The 18,422-nt window shown below is 38.8% G+C and overlaps 1 protein-coding gene across 2 annotated transcripts in view; it reads left to right on the top strand.

The window, feature by feature from the left end:
- cpeb4b (cytoplasmic polyadenylation element binding protein 4b) overlaps window positions 1-18,422 on the top strand; it is a 60,343-nt gene that overhangs the window by 37,089 nt on the left and 4,832 nt on the right. The window contains exons 4-9 of one of the 2 annotated variants that reach the window (XM_078411609.1): window positions 3,509-3,532; window positions 8,929-9,102; window positions 9,518-9,607; window positions 11,430-11,548; window positions 12,652-12,766; window positions 16,805-16,986. In XM_078411609.1, coding sequence (XP_078267735.1) covers window positions 3,509-3,532; window positions 8,929-9,102; window positions 9,518-9,607; window positions 11,430-11,548; window positions 12,652-12,766; window positions 16,805-16,986 — 704 coding nt within the window. The remainder of the gene's footprint in view (window positions 1-3,508; window positions 3,533-8,928; window positions 9,103-9,517; window positions 9,608-11,429; window positions 11,549-12,651; window positions 12,767-16,804; window positions 16,987-18,422) is intronic. The other variant, XM_078411610.1, reaches the window with a different exon arrangement.

Here is an 18,422-nt window from a genome sequence, read left to right on the forward strand (position 1 = left end):
AAATAAAGTGTTTGAATTTGAACTTGAACTTTAGTGTCCAATCAAATGAAGCACAATAATCCTTCCTAACTGCATTACCTGTGTTGGCACTTTCAAGGATCTGTGGGCTTGTAATCCAAGATTCCTTTCAATACTCCCCAAGATCCAACATTCATGATGTACATGCCAGCATGTGAGTACTCCCATAATGCCTCATCTTGCATTTCTCTGGATTAAACCACATTTGCTAAGTCTCAACTATTAAGTTAAACCTCCAGGTGTGGTTTCGCTAATGCCCTTTTAAGTCTCCTTACTTTGTGTTCAATTGCCCGAGCAATAAATTATAACATTCTGTTAACTTGCCTAATTATCTGCTGCAGATAGATGCCGGTTAGCCTTAGAATTATGTACTGGTTCATCCAGATCCTTCTGTATCACAGAACTCTGCACTCTCATCTTTATTAAAAGATAATAATAATTTTCCTGCAAATAGGACAATTTCACACTGTATTCCCATTTGGCAGACCTTTTCCCATTCACTTAACCTATCTTTATTGCTATATTAAAAAAATACACAAAGTATAGGAGTAACTCGGTAGGCCACACAGCATCTCTGGAGAATATGGAGACATGACATTTTGGGTCTGGACCCTTCTTCAGACTGATTGTGGTGGTTAGGGGTGGGTGGGTGGGTGGAAACCTGGGAGAGAGGTAGGGGAAGAATAAAGCCTGGCAAGTGATAGGTGTATCCACCTATTAATTGCAAGGCTTTATCGTGCCCCCACCTCTCTTCTAGTTTTTTCTCCATCACCCACCACAACTACCAGAATCAGCCTGAGGAAAGGATCTTACCCAAACCGTCACCTATCCTATGTTCCCCAGAAATGCTTCCTGACCCGCTAAGTTACTCCAGCATTTTGTCTTTTTTTTGTGAACCAGCATCTGCAGTTTCTTGTTTCCTTTGTTGCTTTGTACCCTTACTTGCCGGTCCAGTCTACTAATATGTGCAATAGCACTTTTTTTGAAGTGAAATTTAGCTTCTCAAATGAGACCACAAGTGCCAGAAAGTGAATGCAGCCATGACCAATGGATTTGAAAAAGTGTTGAAATTATGCATGCCAGAGGATTTACCTAAGATTGTGCACAATTACAGAATGGGCTTGTAGGTTTATCAGAATGTTTTTCATGGTTGTGACCCTAATTGTAATGAAAGACTTGATCCTGTGACTTTTTTTAAATGGCAGGAACAAAGCTGACCATAAAAACTATTTAAACATACCCACTCTATTCCTTTATGCAAATGAGATGCTTCATCTTTAGCACAGGATAACATCAAAGATGCACATAGTTGTGGAATAGGAACATTTAAGTATTTGTTGTCATTGCTGAATAGCATTGGCTATATCAAATCAATGAAACAAGGTCATAAATATCCTAAACTCTTTATACCAGCATTCTTTCCCTTGTGGAAATTTGGTATATTCTTGAAATTTCCTTTTATGTGAAAGTTTCTTTGAAGCATTAGTTTTACCCTCAAGATACATTGCTGTTAATAACATGTTCTCATGCAATTGACTGCATGCTAAATTATCTTGTGCGTGTACTGCCTTTACAGTAGGAGATTGAGATCTGCATAAATGAAATGTGCAATAACACGCATTTCCATAACATTAATCAGGTATAAGTCGCGATGAATTGTGGAACATTGTTTGCATTACACAGACTAAATTGATTATAATGCAATTTTGATTGGGCACTAGAGAACCACTTAAAAGTTGCTTTGGAAATTGATATGTGGGGGTTCCATGTAACCTCATCTCAGTAATCAGACACTATTTTCTCTTGAGAACAAAACCGCTACTTTAACTCTGGATCGAGTTGAGATTGACAAGTGGTTGCTTCTATTGAGACATGTGCAATGATTATTAAACAATGTAACATACAGCCTTTTGTATTTTTAGCGCAGTGACAAAATTAAACCTATTGATCTTGAAAAGACCTTTGCATCTGAAAATCCTGCAAGAAAAATAACTTGTTGCGAGTCTGAAACGCTTTACTCCTATAAACCCCCATTGACACCATTGTTTTTATAATGATATTTTCAATAACACCAAGTTTCTTCAGAGCACAACTATCATGTTAAACCAGAGCTACTTGTATGTTGCATGCCGTGCAGTGTTTACATTTGGGGCAAGAAGGCTGTCAAGTGACTGAGCAGCTAGCAGTTTCAGAATTTTTCAAGACTTGTTAAGATGCATTAACGCTGGTGTGAATAGACTTTGTTATTTGCAGATTTGGGGTCAATTTTTCACACTTTTTAATGTTAATAAAAATGTTATGAGTAACAAATTAGGTCATGGCCAAGAGTACCCCACTGTAGACACAAAATGCTGGAGTAACTCAGCAGGACAGGCAGCATCTCAAAAGAAAGAATGGGTGACATTTCACATCAAAACCCTTCTTCAGACTTTTGGGTCGAGACCCTTCTTCAGACGGGTCGAGACCCGAAACATAACTCATTCCTTCTCTCCAGAGATGCTGTCTGTCCTGCTGAGTTACTCCAGCATTTTGTGTCGACCTCCGATTTGAACCAGCATCTGCAGTTCTTTCCTATACATTTTGTCCAGTACCCCACTGTAAATGGCTTAATTCCTAACAATGTTTTGTCGTCCCCAAAACTGCTGTAACCTGACTGAATACTCTACATTTCACTTGCCCAAAATAGCATGTGTATGAAATCACTTGCGATTTAAGGCTTTCCAAGAAATCTGTTTGATCGGGATCCAATCTACTGACTTAAATATCCACTCTGTCCTCCACATTACTGCAGCCGCAACATATACAAACTATGTAATGTGTTTCAGCAATTCACCACGGCGTCTCGAGCAGCAACTTCCAAACTCTCAACCTTGGATATAAAATAGCAGCAGATGGTATGGAAACCATTTCACTTCTATTCTTGTTCACCCAAGTTGCACACAGTATTAACATGGACTTGTTTTCATCACGTGAAAAGCTCAGTGGTCCCAATTTATTAAGTGTGGGAGCGAGCACCTTCCATCACATAAGTTGCAGCTGATCAAAAAGGTGCTGAACACAGCTTGCTCAGAGCAGTTAAAGGCATCCCTCTGGTAGAAACATTTTCAAATAAAATACTGTAAATGTTTACCAAATATCTAACTACATGCTTTCTATACTGTGTCAATTTAGTGGATTAATATGAGTATTCTAATTTTTGAAACTGCTGTTTTCAAGAACTCACCAAGAGGAATTTGTTTAATTGTTCAATAATCATCTTTTATTTCATCAGCAATGCATTCTCTTTTTCCTTTTGTCCCTTTGTCGCAATGAACTTGACATTGCATCCCGATTAGTACCGTAATATGGCTTTGCTGGCATTTCAACATCTGGTATTTTCTGTCCTTTGTCATTTGAAGATGTAAAATGAAACTAGTTTAAGTTGTTTCCATGACCAACCATTCCATTTTCTCATATTATTGAAAAGTATTTTCTTTCTGTTTACATGCAGCAAGGACATATGGGCGAAGGAGAGGTAAAAATTTGTATAATGTATTCATGGCATTGCATCTCAAAACAATCAACTTTTATTTTGATCGTTTTTTTTACACAGCACCAACTATTTAAGTCTTGTAAGAGAACAAGTCGATTTTTTTCATCGCATTGAATTAAAATTCATATCATGTTTTTGGAATATGTCTAATTATAGAACTGAGCTCTTTTTTGAGATTCACAAGGTTGGTTTCCATTTTTATTTCATGAGTATATTGACTTCAAATTATCAAAATACATGTTTGAATTATTCATCTTTCAAGAAAAATTGGAAAAGAGGTTATAGCAGATTTGCTCACGGTAAAAATAATTAACTCGCTACCATGTTCCGAAAATAAATTCTCTCCATTCCTTGCACATATTGTGCCTGAGTTCTCCAAGCACCTTGTGTTTTACCCCTGCCACCTAGTTTCAATTTGGTTTGTCAAGATTTTTGAGTCATGGGGGAAAAATACCCTTTTTTAAAAATAATTGGTATGTACTTCAATTAATAAAGCTTTAAATATAAGATTCCAATTATAACTATTTAACCAAGTAAAAGAGGTGTTTTCATGTTCTGATAAATTGCACCATAACTTGAAGGCTGTTCATTTTTTAATGAATATTATAATGCCTTTGAAAATAGTGCAGAAATGAAACTAGAAAATATAAACTTTTAAATATTCAGCAGGACAATGATAAGTTGGTAAGTTAATGTATCAGCTCATTGACCTTTCTTCAGAGCTGGCAAATTTTGATTTCAAATGGAAAAACTGTTTTTTGGACATGGTTGAATTGGTGCTGAGTCCTGATCCTGCAAATGTATTCTATCAGAAGATAAGATGTTATTCCAGAAATTTGCACTCTTCAAATGAAGGCTGGTGTGAGAGGACAAAAACTGAATGGTCAGTACGATGGGGGATTTAAGTGTTAGCTGTAAATTCTGGGGCATCCATACAGATGGATTGAAGGTGTTCTGAAAAAAAGGTCAGCTTGTGTATATGTAGTTATTTTGATGTGGAGGAGGCTACCTTGTGAGCACCCAGTGCAGTGCACTATATTGGAAGAATTGCAAGTGAAATGTTTGGGTCCCTGTATGGTATACAATTAAGAGATAAATGGACAGATGTTGTAAAGGAAATTGCTATAAGAAGAGTTAGTATTTTCAGTGATGTAAGAATAAACAAACAAATTATGGATGGAAAGATTCCTTCTGTATGCTGAAAAGAGAGGGATACACTGGTGGTAGAAACGTTGAAGTTTTTGGGAATTAGAGAATAATCTGTTGTTTCAAGTCTGGTGGGTGGAAGGTGATAACAAAGTGAATCTGAGAAGGAATGGGAACAGAAGTGGGGAAGTGAAGCAGCTGCAGTTGAGAATCCTGTTGATTAACATGACAGGGAAGCCATGGGTAACAAAAGTGCCAAGGATGTGCTGGTGTGGCGAATGTCATTGTAGCAATAGATGCAATGGAACAGGAGAAATTGGGAGAATGGGATGGCTTCCTTGTTGGAAAGAGAGTGAGAGAATGTGCAGCCAAAATACAAGTGCCCGTGGGCCTGTATTCCAGACTGTTTATTGTATTTTGTCTGCTATCTATAATGTGTTTAATTGTGACCCATATGAAGAAACATTTCCTTTGTGCAATCTTTATTTCCTTAATGGAAATATTATCAACCTCCTAATTAAAAAAACGCCATTCTTGGGAGATAGTTTTAATTTGCCACCTTTATGATGGTGGTCTGCTGATGTTTCATTCCATCAAGTAAAGTGTTCTTATTACTGTGTTCTTTTCCCATTGCTGCATGAATAAATAATCAATATTAGTCCTTCACAAATATTGTTCAAATCTCACATTTAACACAATTAATGTAATTTTCCATTCTATTGGCAAAATGTAAAGAAAAATGGAGATCAAATGGCATTGCCAATTTAATTATTCATTGTATTACACTCATATTTACAAATGTGTTGTGATTCTCTCCCCCCCCCCCTTTAATTCACTATTCAAGCTTGTCAGCTTGCTTTATGCATTATATTTTTCTAAAGGAGAGGTATTAAACACCAGCACTATCATTGCCATTCAAAGCATTTTTCATAACTTAAAGTCTTAAAAGTAAATAAAATGTTATTGGTAGTAAAATTACTTCCATGCCATTGAACCAACAGCAGATTGCATTCAAAAGGTCCAATTGCACACTATACTCATAAAACTTAATTTCTAAGTTTTGTGTTGGAAATGTTCAGTGAATCAACTGAGTTTTCTGGATAAATTTAGAGGTCACATAGTGACATCAAGAATGCCTAATTATGGGAGATATTTGCTCCAATGTACTATTTAGTAAAAAATTAGTAAAAAGTAGTAAATCCAATCTCAATTATGTAATTGTAAATAATGGAACTGACAAATCAAAGGTATAAATTTAATTTGCATCATCTTTCTTGTAATAAATATTTTGAATGGAATAATCAGTTCTGATAGTCTGATAGAACTGTAATTTTTCAAAACTAACGTTGAAATAAGTTGCATTTTGTATATAGTTTGAATTTCTGTAGAGTAAGAATAAAAATGAACAAGTAGAGTTTGATTTTAAACCCACATCAAAAGGTGTTTGTAGGATTATAGCCTGATGACGGTCACTATATTAGGCTTGTATGGACTTGAATTCTCCGCGCCTTCCTGTTTTTTTGTGTGTATGTGCGCGCGTGTGTCTACTCACTTAAAATTGGTCTGTAATTTTGTCCATTTCTAGAATTTTATGACTGTGATATTTGGATTGCAGTGGGTTAGGTTACTGTTTGTAATCTATATCAACAAATAATACAAGATCATACAAGGCATGATTAATAAGTTTGAAGATGACATTAAACTATGTGGTATTAAAGACAGTGAAGATGGTTATCAAGAATTACAGCGGGATCTTTATCAGCAACTGGAGCATTGTGTCCATTTCTTATCACCATACCTCTGGGAAGATTGATGTTAGAGACAGCACAGAAAAGATTTTGCAAAAATGGCTCCAAAGGGGAGAGATTGCAGCTTTCAGTTAAAATGGAGAAGCCTGTGTGGCTTTGCTCAGGTTGACAGTAGATTTGCTTGAAATATACAGGATCATGACTAGTGTAAAGGAGATAAAAAAAGAGAGAAGCTGTTCCCATTAACAGGTAATTTTGAGACCAGGGGATGCACTTAAGATTTTGGGCAAAATATGAAGAGTTGTAAGGATAAACCCCATTTTTATTTGGGAGTTGTTAGGATGTGGAATTGATTTCCTTTAAAGGTAATGCAAAGGTAAGACAGAATTGGATCAGCATCTAAAAGCAAATAATTTGCAGGAATATGGTAAAATAGGAGAGGGATTGCACTCCAGATATGTCTTCTTGTGCCAAACTAATTGCATGATTTTATGTCAAGGGTAAATTAAATTACTAGTCGTTACATGTCATTTTTTCACTGTTTATACCATGTGCATGACTAGAGAACTTGGGCCAGTTAATGGAGATGCCTTGAGGACAGTCTGTACTACAGTCGAGCAGGTGCTGGATATCTCAAGATGTATGAAGGTAGATTAATCTCCTGGGCATGACCAGATATATCTAAGGATATTGTGGGAAGCTAGTGAAGGGGAGGGTGAAGGTGGACCAGACTGCAGGATGGTGATAGGAAATAACACTATTTTCCTTCTTCTGAGTAACTTAGTCTTTAAATTTGCAAGTCAATTTTATTCACATAGGCCAACATAACTATTGATTTTATTCTTGTATATCCTGAGGCTTACATTTTTTTGTGTGTTCAAAATGCCTTAAATTTAATAAGTGTCTTGCAAAACATTGCCTCGCCTAATGTCCTGCACAAGAGGACAACCAGTGCAAGTACTAATTATTTTAGTTGTCTTGTAAGACGTGAATCTGGTCATGAAAGGGGAAATGTTTTGCAAAGCCAATATTTTATTATTCAGTATTATTAATCAAACAATTTAATTGATAAGACTAATCTTGGGAGAATTTTGAAGAGTACCATCAATGCATTCATTTTAAGCAGTTATGATTGTTTTGGTTTTACAATTGCCAAGAGGATATAAACTGTATTAAAAAATTATCATGGAATACATTTAAATTAGACAATAGACAATAGACAATAGGTGCAGGAGTAGGCCATTCAGTCCTTCGAGCCAGCACCGCCATTCAATGCGATCATGGCTGATCACTCTCAATCAGTACCCCGTTCCTGCCTTCTCCCCATACCCCCTCACTCCGCTATCCTTAAGAGCTCTATCCAGCTCTCTCTTGAAAGCATCCAAAGAACTGGCCTCCACTGCCTTCTGAGGCAGAGAATTCCACACCTTCACCACTCTCTGACTGAAAAAGTTCTTCCTCATCTCCGTTCTAAATGGCCTACCCCTTATTCTTAAACTGTGGCCCCTTGTTCTGGACTCCCCCAACATTGGGAACATGTTTCCTGCCTCTAATGTGTCCAATCCCCTAATTATCTTATATGTTTCAATAAGATCCCCCCTCATCCTTCTAAATTCCAGTGTATACAAGCCTAATTGCTCCAGCCTTTCAACATACGACAGTCCCGCCATTCCGGGAATTAACCTAGTGAACCTACGGTGCACGCCCTCAATAGCAAGAATATCCTTCCTCAAATTTGGAGACCAAAACTGCACACACTACTCCAGGTGCGGTCTCACCAGGGCCCGGTACAACTGTAGAAGGACCTCTTTGCTCCTATACACAACTCCTCTTGTTACGAAGGCCAACATTCCATTGGCTTTCTTCACTGCCTGCTGTACCTGCATGCTTCCTTTCAGTGACTGATGCACTAGGACACCCAGATCTCGTTGAACATCCCCTCTTCCTAACTTGAATATTTTATTATTCAGTATTATTAATCAAACACTTTAATTGATAAGACTAATCTTGGGAGAATTTTGAAGAGTACCATCATGGAAATTGTCATGTTATTAATCATCTCTGGATCTAAATCATTACTATTGAATTCAACAACTTTCAGCAGAAAGGTTACTGTGCTTTTTTAAAGTCATAACATTTCCTATTTTCTAATTGTGAAATGTGATTTTTGTTTAATATTTGAAGCCTCAGAATGCTGCATAAAAATAATTTACATCTAATACATCTAATAACGTAGGATGACCTCCCAACATGCATTACAGCAGTGCAAGATAAATGGACTTTTAAAAAAATCTACAGTGAACTGTTTGACTGAAGGAGAGGAAAGACGGGGTCTGAACAAGGGGTTTCTTTAGAACAGTGGACAATATTGAATAGTTTGCTACAATCCAACAAATATAGAACAATAGAGAGAAGCATGCCTAAAAATTCAGCTGAATCGCTCTATGTTGATATTGATATCATTTAATATTTTGTTTCATCCAGGTCATTCATCCCTCTTCCCAGTTGAAGATGGTTTTCTTGATGATGGACGTGGGGATCAAACTCTTCATAGTGGCTTAAGTTCTCCACATTGTTTTCCTCACCAAAATGGTGAACGTGTGGAACGATATTCACGCAAAGTATTTGTTGGTGGTCTGCCGCCTGATATCGATGAAGGTAGGGTTACAGTTTTAAAATTGGATTGTGGGCACAAATTATGAAATTAAAATGTTCAAAAATATTGAATTGATCGGTCTGGCTGAATGCCTCCCTGCAACATTTTAATCTAAAGTTAAGAATGGCTTCCTTTTTAGCTTATAAACACCAGTTAAAAGTTATTTTACTTGAAATAATAAATAGAAACATTGGGACATTTAGAAATCATCTACAATGCAATGCATGTTTACCTAGACTTTTATATTGCATAAAATAATGTGTACATTGTGTATGTTAAGTTAGCGATTTCGGGGCCAAAAACCTCCGTGTGATTTTATTGTATGTGGTCTTCCATGCTCATAAATGTAGAGTACATTGGTTTTGAGCTTAGAAAATATTTCCCCAGTAAGATCGTGAATGCACTTTATTCAAACAGATGAAATCACAGCTAGTTTTCGTCGTTTTGGTTCTCTGGTTGTCGACTGGCCTCACAAAGCCGAGAGCAAGTCATATTTTCCACCAAAAGGTAAGCCAAATTATATCCAATTTCACTTGGTCCATCTATCTGCAATAATCCTAAAATAGATGCTTTTAAAAGGAGACTGAGATAAAAGACGTTTGGATGGATGAGACAGATATTGGTGATGTGAATTGACTTGCAATAGCAGTGGGCAGTGCGGTGGTGCCAAGATATGTATTTATACCCTACATGATCGAGCGGGAGGGAAAAGAGGTGCAGGGGTTTGCGCTACTAATCAGAGAGATTGTCACAGAGAGGCACTTTTCATACCTCAAGTTTCCGTCTCCCCAGTCTCTCAATCTGAAGAAGGGTCATGACCTAAAGATGCTGCCTGACCCGCTGAGTTACTCCAACATTTGTCTGTCTTCAGTGTAAACCCGCATCTGCAGTTCCTTCGTACACATTCTTCCACTGTGAATACTGGTGCAGAAAAACATATTCAATTCATCTGCCATTTCTTTATTCCCCATTATCACTTCTCCAGCATAATTTTCCAGCGGCCCAACATCCACTCTTGACTCTTTCTTACTCTTTATATATCTGAAGAGGCTTTTGCTATCCTCCTAGGCACTCTACAAATTCCCTCTCTGTGGTCCATACCAATCTGATTTTCCCAGTCGACCTGCATATTGAAATTCGCCATGACCACTATAATGTTACCTTTCTTGCATGTCAATTGTATCTCCTGATGTATTTATACCCTACTTCCTAGATACTGTTTGAAGGCTTGTAAATAACTCCCATCAGAGTATTTATACCTTTAAAGTTCCTTAGCTCTGCCCACAAGGATTCTACATCTTCTGATCCTATGTTGCCTCTTTGCTAAGGACTGAATTTCATTCCTTACCAGAAGAGCTACCCCAACCACTCTGGCACCTGTCTGTCCTTTTGATAGGATGAACGTGGTTTATTTTCAGGTTCTTTGCGCAGAGTCCCTGAAGTGAAAGGGAAGGAAAGAAACAATGAAATATAATCATGCACCACCTTCACCCAGGCTTTTTTGTTAAATTATCGCCTCTTTGGGAAATTAGCCTTTGAAAATTCGTCCAGCACCTTTTGGATTCTCTCAATGGTAGACTAATAGGTTTGTTCTTGCAATCATTGCACTTCTTTCATGCCTCAAGATTAAGCTATGCAAGCCCCATCTCAGCTAAGTGAAATACCTGTTTCAAGGAATAGCCACTTTCCTATTTGATTTATTTCAGCTCCTTGAGCAAAACTTTCTACTGCCATGGGTTCTGCAGAGGGTGAATATTATTCAAATTTGCATATTTCAAAGCTGACATTGAATGCATGAACATTTTTAGTAGATGCATCAACCTCTGTTCTTTCAAGAAACACTGAGGTGCTTCTTGAGAGTTCTTCAAAGCATATTAACCTGTTTTTGTTTTTAAGGATTGTTTGCACCTTTAAATCCTGAAAGATGCAAACGATCTTATGTACACCAAACAATATGCCCACAAAGGCTAATGTCCACCAAACAATATATAGCTTGGTTCATTAGGAATAAAATTTAATTTCAACATGTGTGATTCACAGAACCATTTGGAATGAGTTGTAGCAGTTTTCAGACCTTCTAGCAGTCTACAAATAACCAGCAACAACTCAAAGTTCAATTTTTAGGTCCTAAATGATATCCTAGAAAGTTAATTGGACATTTTTTGTGCTTTTAAGGATTTGTATTCTCTTAATGTGAAGCTGGTATGTCATGTGATGAATATTGCTTGCAATAATAATCTGCTCTTAAAATCGTTATTCCAATATACCAGGTGTCTAAGCAACCACATTAGTTGAGTTGCATCAACTTATTGTTTGTCTTATTTTGCAGGCTATGCATTTCTGCTGTTTCAGGAGGAAGGTTCTGTACAAGCTTTAATTGATGCTTGTATTGAAGAAGAGGGAAAGCTATATCTTTGTGTGTCAAGTCCAACCATCAAAGATAAACCAGTAAGCAAATGAATAATGAACAGAAATAAATCAAAGATCAATGTAGTTAAATAATTAGGAAGAGACTTGGTCTCTGTTTTACTTGAGCATCCTTGAATAGGAGCTCTTGGCTTTTCTGCTCTCCAAATGCAGGTGTGAGTCCTTTTTTATGTACATAATTGAACTTTCAGGCAAATCTTATTTGCCTTTGCCCAGGAAACTAATATCAATCTCTACATTATATAAGCTCACCTATTTACTCTAATATCATATTAATATCATATCATATTAATATTCTGATGTAACAAGAACCAGAATGCTGATGCAAAAAATAATCATCTCCTTTAAAAAAAAGAAATCTTTATTTCAATTTGTAGTCCAATACCACAATTGATGCTCTTGTTTAATTTCCAATGCTTTATTAGACAATTTGGGTTTTCCAACAGAGCAACAGCCATGACCACTGTATTGAAGCATAGGTAATTCAGTTATAACAAATATTTCCATAACACCAATTTGATATAATGCATTTTGTGAATTAGGGAATATTATTTGCATTACGCAGGCCAAATTTGTTAAATACACAATTTTGATCGGAAATTAGAGAACTAAAGTTACTTTGAAAATTGACAAGCAGATTAAAAAAAAGCTGTCTTAGATTTAAACAGTGTAGGGAGAAAATTATAAACCTGTTTCAGCGTGGTAATCAGATCCAATTGTCTCTTAGCAACATGGCTGCTACTTTAACTGCAGGAGGTCCTTGAAAATGAAAAGTTGTTTCTATCGACACTCCTGCAATGTTACTCTGCTAAGCAATGTAACAAACAATGTAACATAAAAATTAGTATTTTTAGCCTTGCATCAACAAAAATAAGTGTATTGCTATTGAAAAGACCTTCGTCTTTCTAAATCTTGCAGGCAAAATAACTCTTATTGCAAAACCTGAAACCTTCGAGTCCCTAACCCCATTGACACAATTGTTTTTATAATGCTGTTTCCTAAACATGAGATTTCTTAGAACACAACTATCACATTATAACAAAGCTATCAATATAATCAAATCAATGATTGAATTGCTATATTCTGTCGTCTTGTGTTTTAAATATGCATAATTTTAAATGCAGGTTCAGATTCGCCCATGGAATCTCAATGATAGTGACTTTGTAATGGATGGTTCTCAGCCACTTGATCCACGGAAGACTATTTTTGTAGGTGGTGTTCCTAGACCTCTTCGAGCTGGTAAGCCAAACTATCAATGAAATGTTCTCATTATATAAAGCTGTTTGTATTATTATTTGGAACTAGTTACTCTCAAATGATTCAATGTATGGAACTGAAACATAGAAACAAAGTGCAGGAGTAGGCCATTCGGCCCTTCGAGCCAGTACCGCCATTCAATGTGATCATGGCTGATCATTCAGAATCAGTACCCCGTTCCTGCTTTCTCCCCATATCCCTTGATTCCGTTAGCCCTAAGAGCTACATCTAACTCTCTTAAATGAGATGGATGTATGGTAAGTAGATGGGTATAATTAGACCAAATATTTCATTCCCACTTTAAACACGATTGAGATACCATCCTAAAGAACACTTTATATACTATTCACTGAAACTAATACTATCTAAAGTAATGTGAAAATGTATCATTCATAACATTAAGTTGTAGAATCCAGGTGGAAAATTAGGTACTGGTCTATTTTTGTTGAACCTTTGTAGTTTTCACCAGCTGTACCAGGATTCACCATGAAATATGTCTTCCTTTCCCAACCTCTTTCCGCTGTCCACAAGGACCACTTAATTTGTGACTCCCTGATCCAGTCATAGAGTTATACACTGTGGAAACTGGCCCTTGAGCCCAACTTGTCCATGATGCCATATTTGCCCACATTTGAGCCCCATTTGCCCACATTTGGCTAATATCCCTTTTAACCTTTTCCTATCCATGTATCTGTCCAAATGCCTTCTTAAAAATCTTGTTTCTGCCCCTGCCACAACTACTTCCTCTGGCAACTTGTTCCATATACCAACCAGGCTCTGTGTGAGGAAAAGATTGCCCTTCAAGATTGATTAAATCCTTCCCCTCTCACCTTAAACCTCTGCCCTCTAGTTCATGATGACCCTTACCCTTGATTTTAAACCCTTCCCTACAAGATCGCCCTTCGGCCATCTGTGGTTCAAGGAATAAAGTCTTAGCCTGCCTAACCTTCTCCCGTACCGCAGGCCTTCGAGTCCTGGCACCATTCTTGTACACCATCTTATCTACACTCTTTCCAGTTTATTGACATATTTCCTATAGCAGGTTGACCCAAGCTAAACACAATACTCCCAAGTTGATCTCACCACGGTCTTGTACAACTGTAAAATAACATCCCAATTTCTGTATACAGTTCCCTGACTAAGGATGGTCAGCATGCTAAAATACTCTTTTACCACCCTATCTACTGACAAAGCCACTTTTGGAGAACTATGTACTAGTGCTCCGAGATCGCTCTGCTCTTCAACACTGCCCCGCCTTTCTCTGCGAAGATCCTGCCCTGGTTTGCCTGATGTATGCCATGTCACTGGCCTCCAATTCTAAAAACAACCTTCCACTACCATCCATTACTACTTACCATGAGGCCAATTCTTTCTCCAGTTATTAAGCTCTTCCTGGATCCCATGCAATCTGACCTTCCACAGCAGCCTACCATACTAAAATTCAGACAGGCTCCATCCAGGCGATGGTCGAACCCATGGCCTCTGCGATTCTCCACCGTGTACTGCCACGTAAGCACTGTGTGCTAACCGATTGCACCACTGGAACAGCATCAGAGTGCCAGATGTTACAGCTCCCTGATATCTGACATATTAATCTTCCAAGCACAGATTGTGTAACACTTGATAGATCAACCTTTCTCACCATCATCCAGGAACTTAAAAAGCTCTTCCAGTTGAGGCAAACATGTATGTGCACCTCCTCCAATCTCACTTCTGCATTCTGTGCCCCTGATGGGCCTCTTCTAGTCGAGAGTCAAGAGTGTTTTATTGTCATATGTCCCAGATAGAACAATGAAATTCTTACCAAACTTTTTTCTCTCTCGTTGATTTTATTGTTTACAGTGTACTATGTTTACATATTCTGTTAAGCTGCAGCAAGTTAGAATTTCATTGTACACATACTCACAAGTACACCATTTATACGGGTATATATATATATATATATATATATATATATATATATGTATATATATACGTACATACTAAAAACAAACAGTGGTGCAATAATAATAGTTTATTGTAGTTCAGAGCTTATTTGAGGTTGTGGTGTTTAATAGCCTGATGGCTATAGGGAAGAAGCTGTTCCTGGACATTACAATTTTCAGGCTCCTGTACCACACTCCCCAATGGCAGGGGTGAAATGAGTGTGTCCAGGATGGTGTCTATCATTGACCAAGTGTGGACTTTGTAGGTCTGGTTGCTTGCCATTCCATCCCCATTCCCAGACTGACTTGTCCATCCTTCGCCTTCTCTACTGTTAGTGTGTCAGATTTCCAACATCTGCAATGTTTTATTGCAATATGTCAATCACGTGGCGGCGCCTAACGGCAGCGGCTGACTAGCAGTCTGTCCGTCTTTTTTTTGTTGAGTGTCGGTGTTGGGATGATTTTTATATATATTTTTTTGGTTGTGTATGTGTGGGAGGGGGTGGTGGTGTGTGGGGTGTGGGTGGGTGTGGGGAACTTTTCTCTTCCTCACGGCGCGGGGTGCGGCTCGGCTGCGGGGCCTAACATCCCCCGGTGCGGCTCGGCCGCTGGACTTTACATCCCGGTGCGGCTTGGCCGCTGGACTTTACATCCCGGTGCGGCTTGGCCGCTGGACTTGCATCGCCCGGTGCAGCTCGGCTGCGGGGCTTAACACCGCCCGGTGCAACTCGGCTGCGGGGCTTAACACCGCCCGGTGCAACTCAGCTGCGGGGCTTAACACCGCCCGGTGCAACTCGGCTGCGGGACTTTACATCGCCCGGTGCAGCTCGGCTGCGGGGCTTAACACCGCCCGGTGCAGCTCGGCTGCGGGGCTTAACACCGCCCGGTGCAACTCGGCTGCGGGACTTAACACCGCCCGGTGCGGCTCGGCTGCGGGACTTAGCTGCGCAAGGTTTGGTCGCGGGCCTTTCATCGCCCGGTTCGGCCGCGAGACGTTTCAGCGCCCGGTGCGGGGACTGTGCGGGTCGATCGGGGACGAGCTGTCTGTCCGTGGGCGTGGGGAAGAGAGGGGAAGTTTTGTTGCCTCCATCACAGTGAGGGGGTGTTTGGAGTCACTGTGATGGACGTTTGTGTTGGGGTTATGTGTCTTGTGTTCTTTTTTTTTTCTATGACTGCTATGTAGTTTCGTTCGGTACTTCGGTACCGAACGACAAATAAAGCTCTGTTATGTAGATTACAAATTTATAAATGTGGATTTCAGCAGTAAATGGCTTCAGAGGCTGAGCATTCTGGTCTTCCTCAACTACACCATTCACCATTATGTTTTTAGCAATGTATGCTTACACTCTGTATTTCCCTATATCATTCTTTCCTCTCCATCACCAGAAAATTCTAGCCTTTTGGACATTTGACAGGCTGTGAACTTCCAGATTTTCATTGGAGAACGGACAGGATGGGATGCCTGTTTTACATTTCCATTTGGCTTGACAGAAAATTTGCTAAAATTAGTGTATGTCACAGTGTATGGAGAGGGAATTTCTGTGTCTCTTTGGTGGCAGGTGGCTATATAAATCTTGTGTTAAGGGAGAATGAAAGAAAGCTGAAGTGTGTTAGATTCTCATGGTTTAAAGTCCTGTCAATATTCATTATCCAGGATGCAACCTGAAGAATGTCAGCCTATCAAAGCAAAGTTTTGCTAAACTGATACATAAGCAGTTTTGAGATAGATGGTAACTATTGTAAAAGTGGCAGCTTGTGCAAATTTAGAAAATTAGTTTGTGTAATTTTTGTTTTCATTTTTAATTGATGTTTTGTATTAATAAAATCTGCCACAGAGGGCAGTGGAAGCCAAATCACTGGATGGATTTAAGAGAGAGTTAGATAGAGCTCTAGGGGCTAGTGGAATCAAGGGATATGGGGAGAAGGCAGGCACGGGTTATTGATTGGGGACGATCAGCCATGATCACAATGAATGGCGGTGCTGGCTCGAAGGGCCGAATGGCCTCCTGCACCTATTTTCTATGTTTCTAATAATGGTTGGCACTCTGCTGTTTGTAACCATCCTGCTTTTCTTGGTATGCATCTTGTGCTGCAGTGGAGCTGGCAATGATCATGGACAGGCTGTATGGTGGCGTATGCTATGCTGGTATTGACACGGACCCGGAGTTAAAATATCCAAAAGGTGCAGGCCGTGTGGCTTTCTCAAATCAACAAAGCTATATTGCTGCTATCAGTGCTCGCTTTGTCCAGTTACAGCATGGAGACATTGATAAACGGGTAAGTGCAAATCTCTCTTCATATTAAAAAACTCCTATAGCAGAGATCTTGTCTCTCAAATTTTATTGAGTTTCTTAATGAAGCGATGAAAATGGTAGGGCAATGGATGTTGTCTGGACCTTAATAATTTTGCGAGGTCCCTCTTGGCAGCCTGGCCCATAACATTAAGTCATATGGAATCCAAGCGAATTGGTAAATTAGCTCCAAATTTGTTTAGTCATGGAAAACAAGGTTGTGATGCAAGGTTATTTTTCTCACAAAAATTCTGTGACCAATTGTATGCTACAAGGATCAATGCTGAGACCTTTTGTTTATAATAAATATTAATTGGATGAAAATGTAGATAATTTGATCAGCAAGTTTGGTGTGGAGTTGTGGTTAGCAAAGACGGTTGTCAAGGATATAGCAGAATATAGATAATTTGGGAATCTGGATGAAGAAATTGTAGATGGTGTTGAATCCAGACAAGTGTAAAGTGATGAAGAAATAAGGAACCGCAGATGCTGGTTTACAAAACGTGATGTATGTTGAGACATCACATGTAAGTTACATTGCAGTGCTATAAAACTGGTTAGACCATATTTGCAGCATTGTGTGCAGTTCTTGCTGCCATGTTGTCAGAAAGAAGTGATAGGATGCAGAGGAGATTCACCGCGAACACTTCAGTTATGAGATGTGAGGAGAGATTGGGGAAGCCAGGTCTGATGCGGAAGCGGTCGTGTAGGGCCATAAAATTAGGGGCTGTAAGTTAAGGAAGAAAGATGTGGAGACTGAAGAGGGTGCAGACGAGGTTCGCCAGAATGTTGCCTAGACTGGAGCATTAGCTGTAAGGAGAGGTTGGAGAACTCGGATTGTTTTCTCTGGAGTATCTCAGGCTAAGGGGCTTCCTGGTAGGTGGATAAAATTATGATAAGTGTAGAAAGGGTAGATTGTCTCCTCCTCCTCCTCCCCCAGGTGGAAATGTTAAATACAACATCATAAAGTAAGATTTGTACACAGGGTGGTAGGTGCCTGGAATGTACTGCCAGGCAGAAGCAGGTATAATAGTGTTTAAGATGGATCTGTAGAGACATGAGCAGGCAGGGAAAAGACATACACAAGCACATGTGATTCATTTTGATTGATGTGATGTTCAGCGCACACATGTGCTACACTATGCTTATTCTTGTAGATATAAAAATAGGCAGAGAGGTAAAATTAGCTGCCTAACTGCAAAGTCAAGATATATGTACCCAGTGTTTTATTTTGAAAAATAATTTTGGTTTCAGCTTTAATTTTTCTTCCTTTATAAGTAGAAGTTGGTCTAGTGTTTCCTGTGCCAAGATTTAAGGCAAGTGGAAAAGTGATAGTTTTTGGTCCAGATACTTTGATTTTCAAAATGTTTCTTTGGAAAAAAGTGGTTGCTTTGGTTTCATTTTCCATTTAATTTAATCCAA

The sequence above is a fragment of the Rhinoraja longicauda genome, chromosome 14 (assembly GCF_053455715.1).
Source record: "Rhinoraja longicauda isolate Sanriku21f chromosome 14, sRhiLon1.1, whole genome shotgun sequence".
NCBI classification, from domain to species: Eukaryota; Metazoa; Chordata; class Chondrichthyes; order Rajiformes; family Arhynchobatidae; genus Rhinoraja; species Rhinoraja longicauda.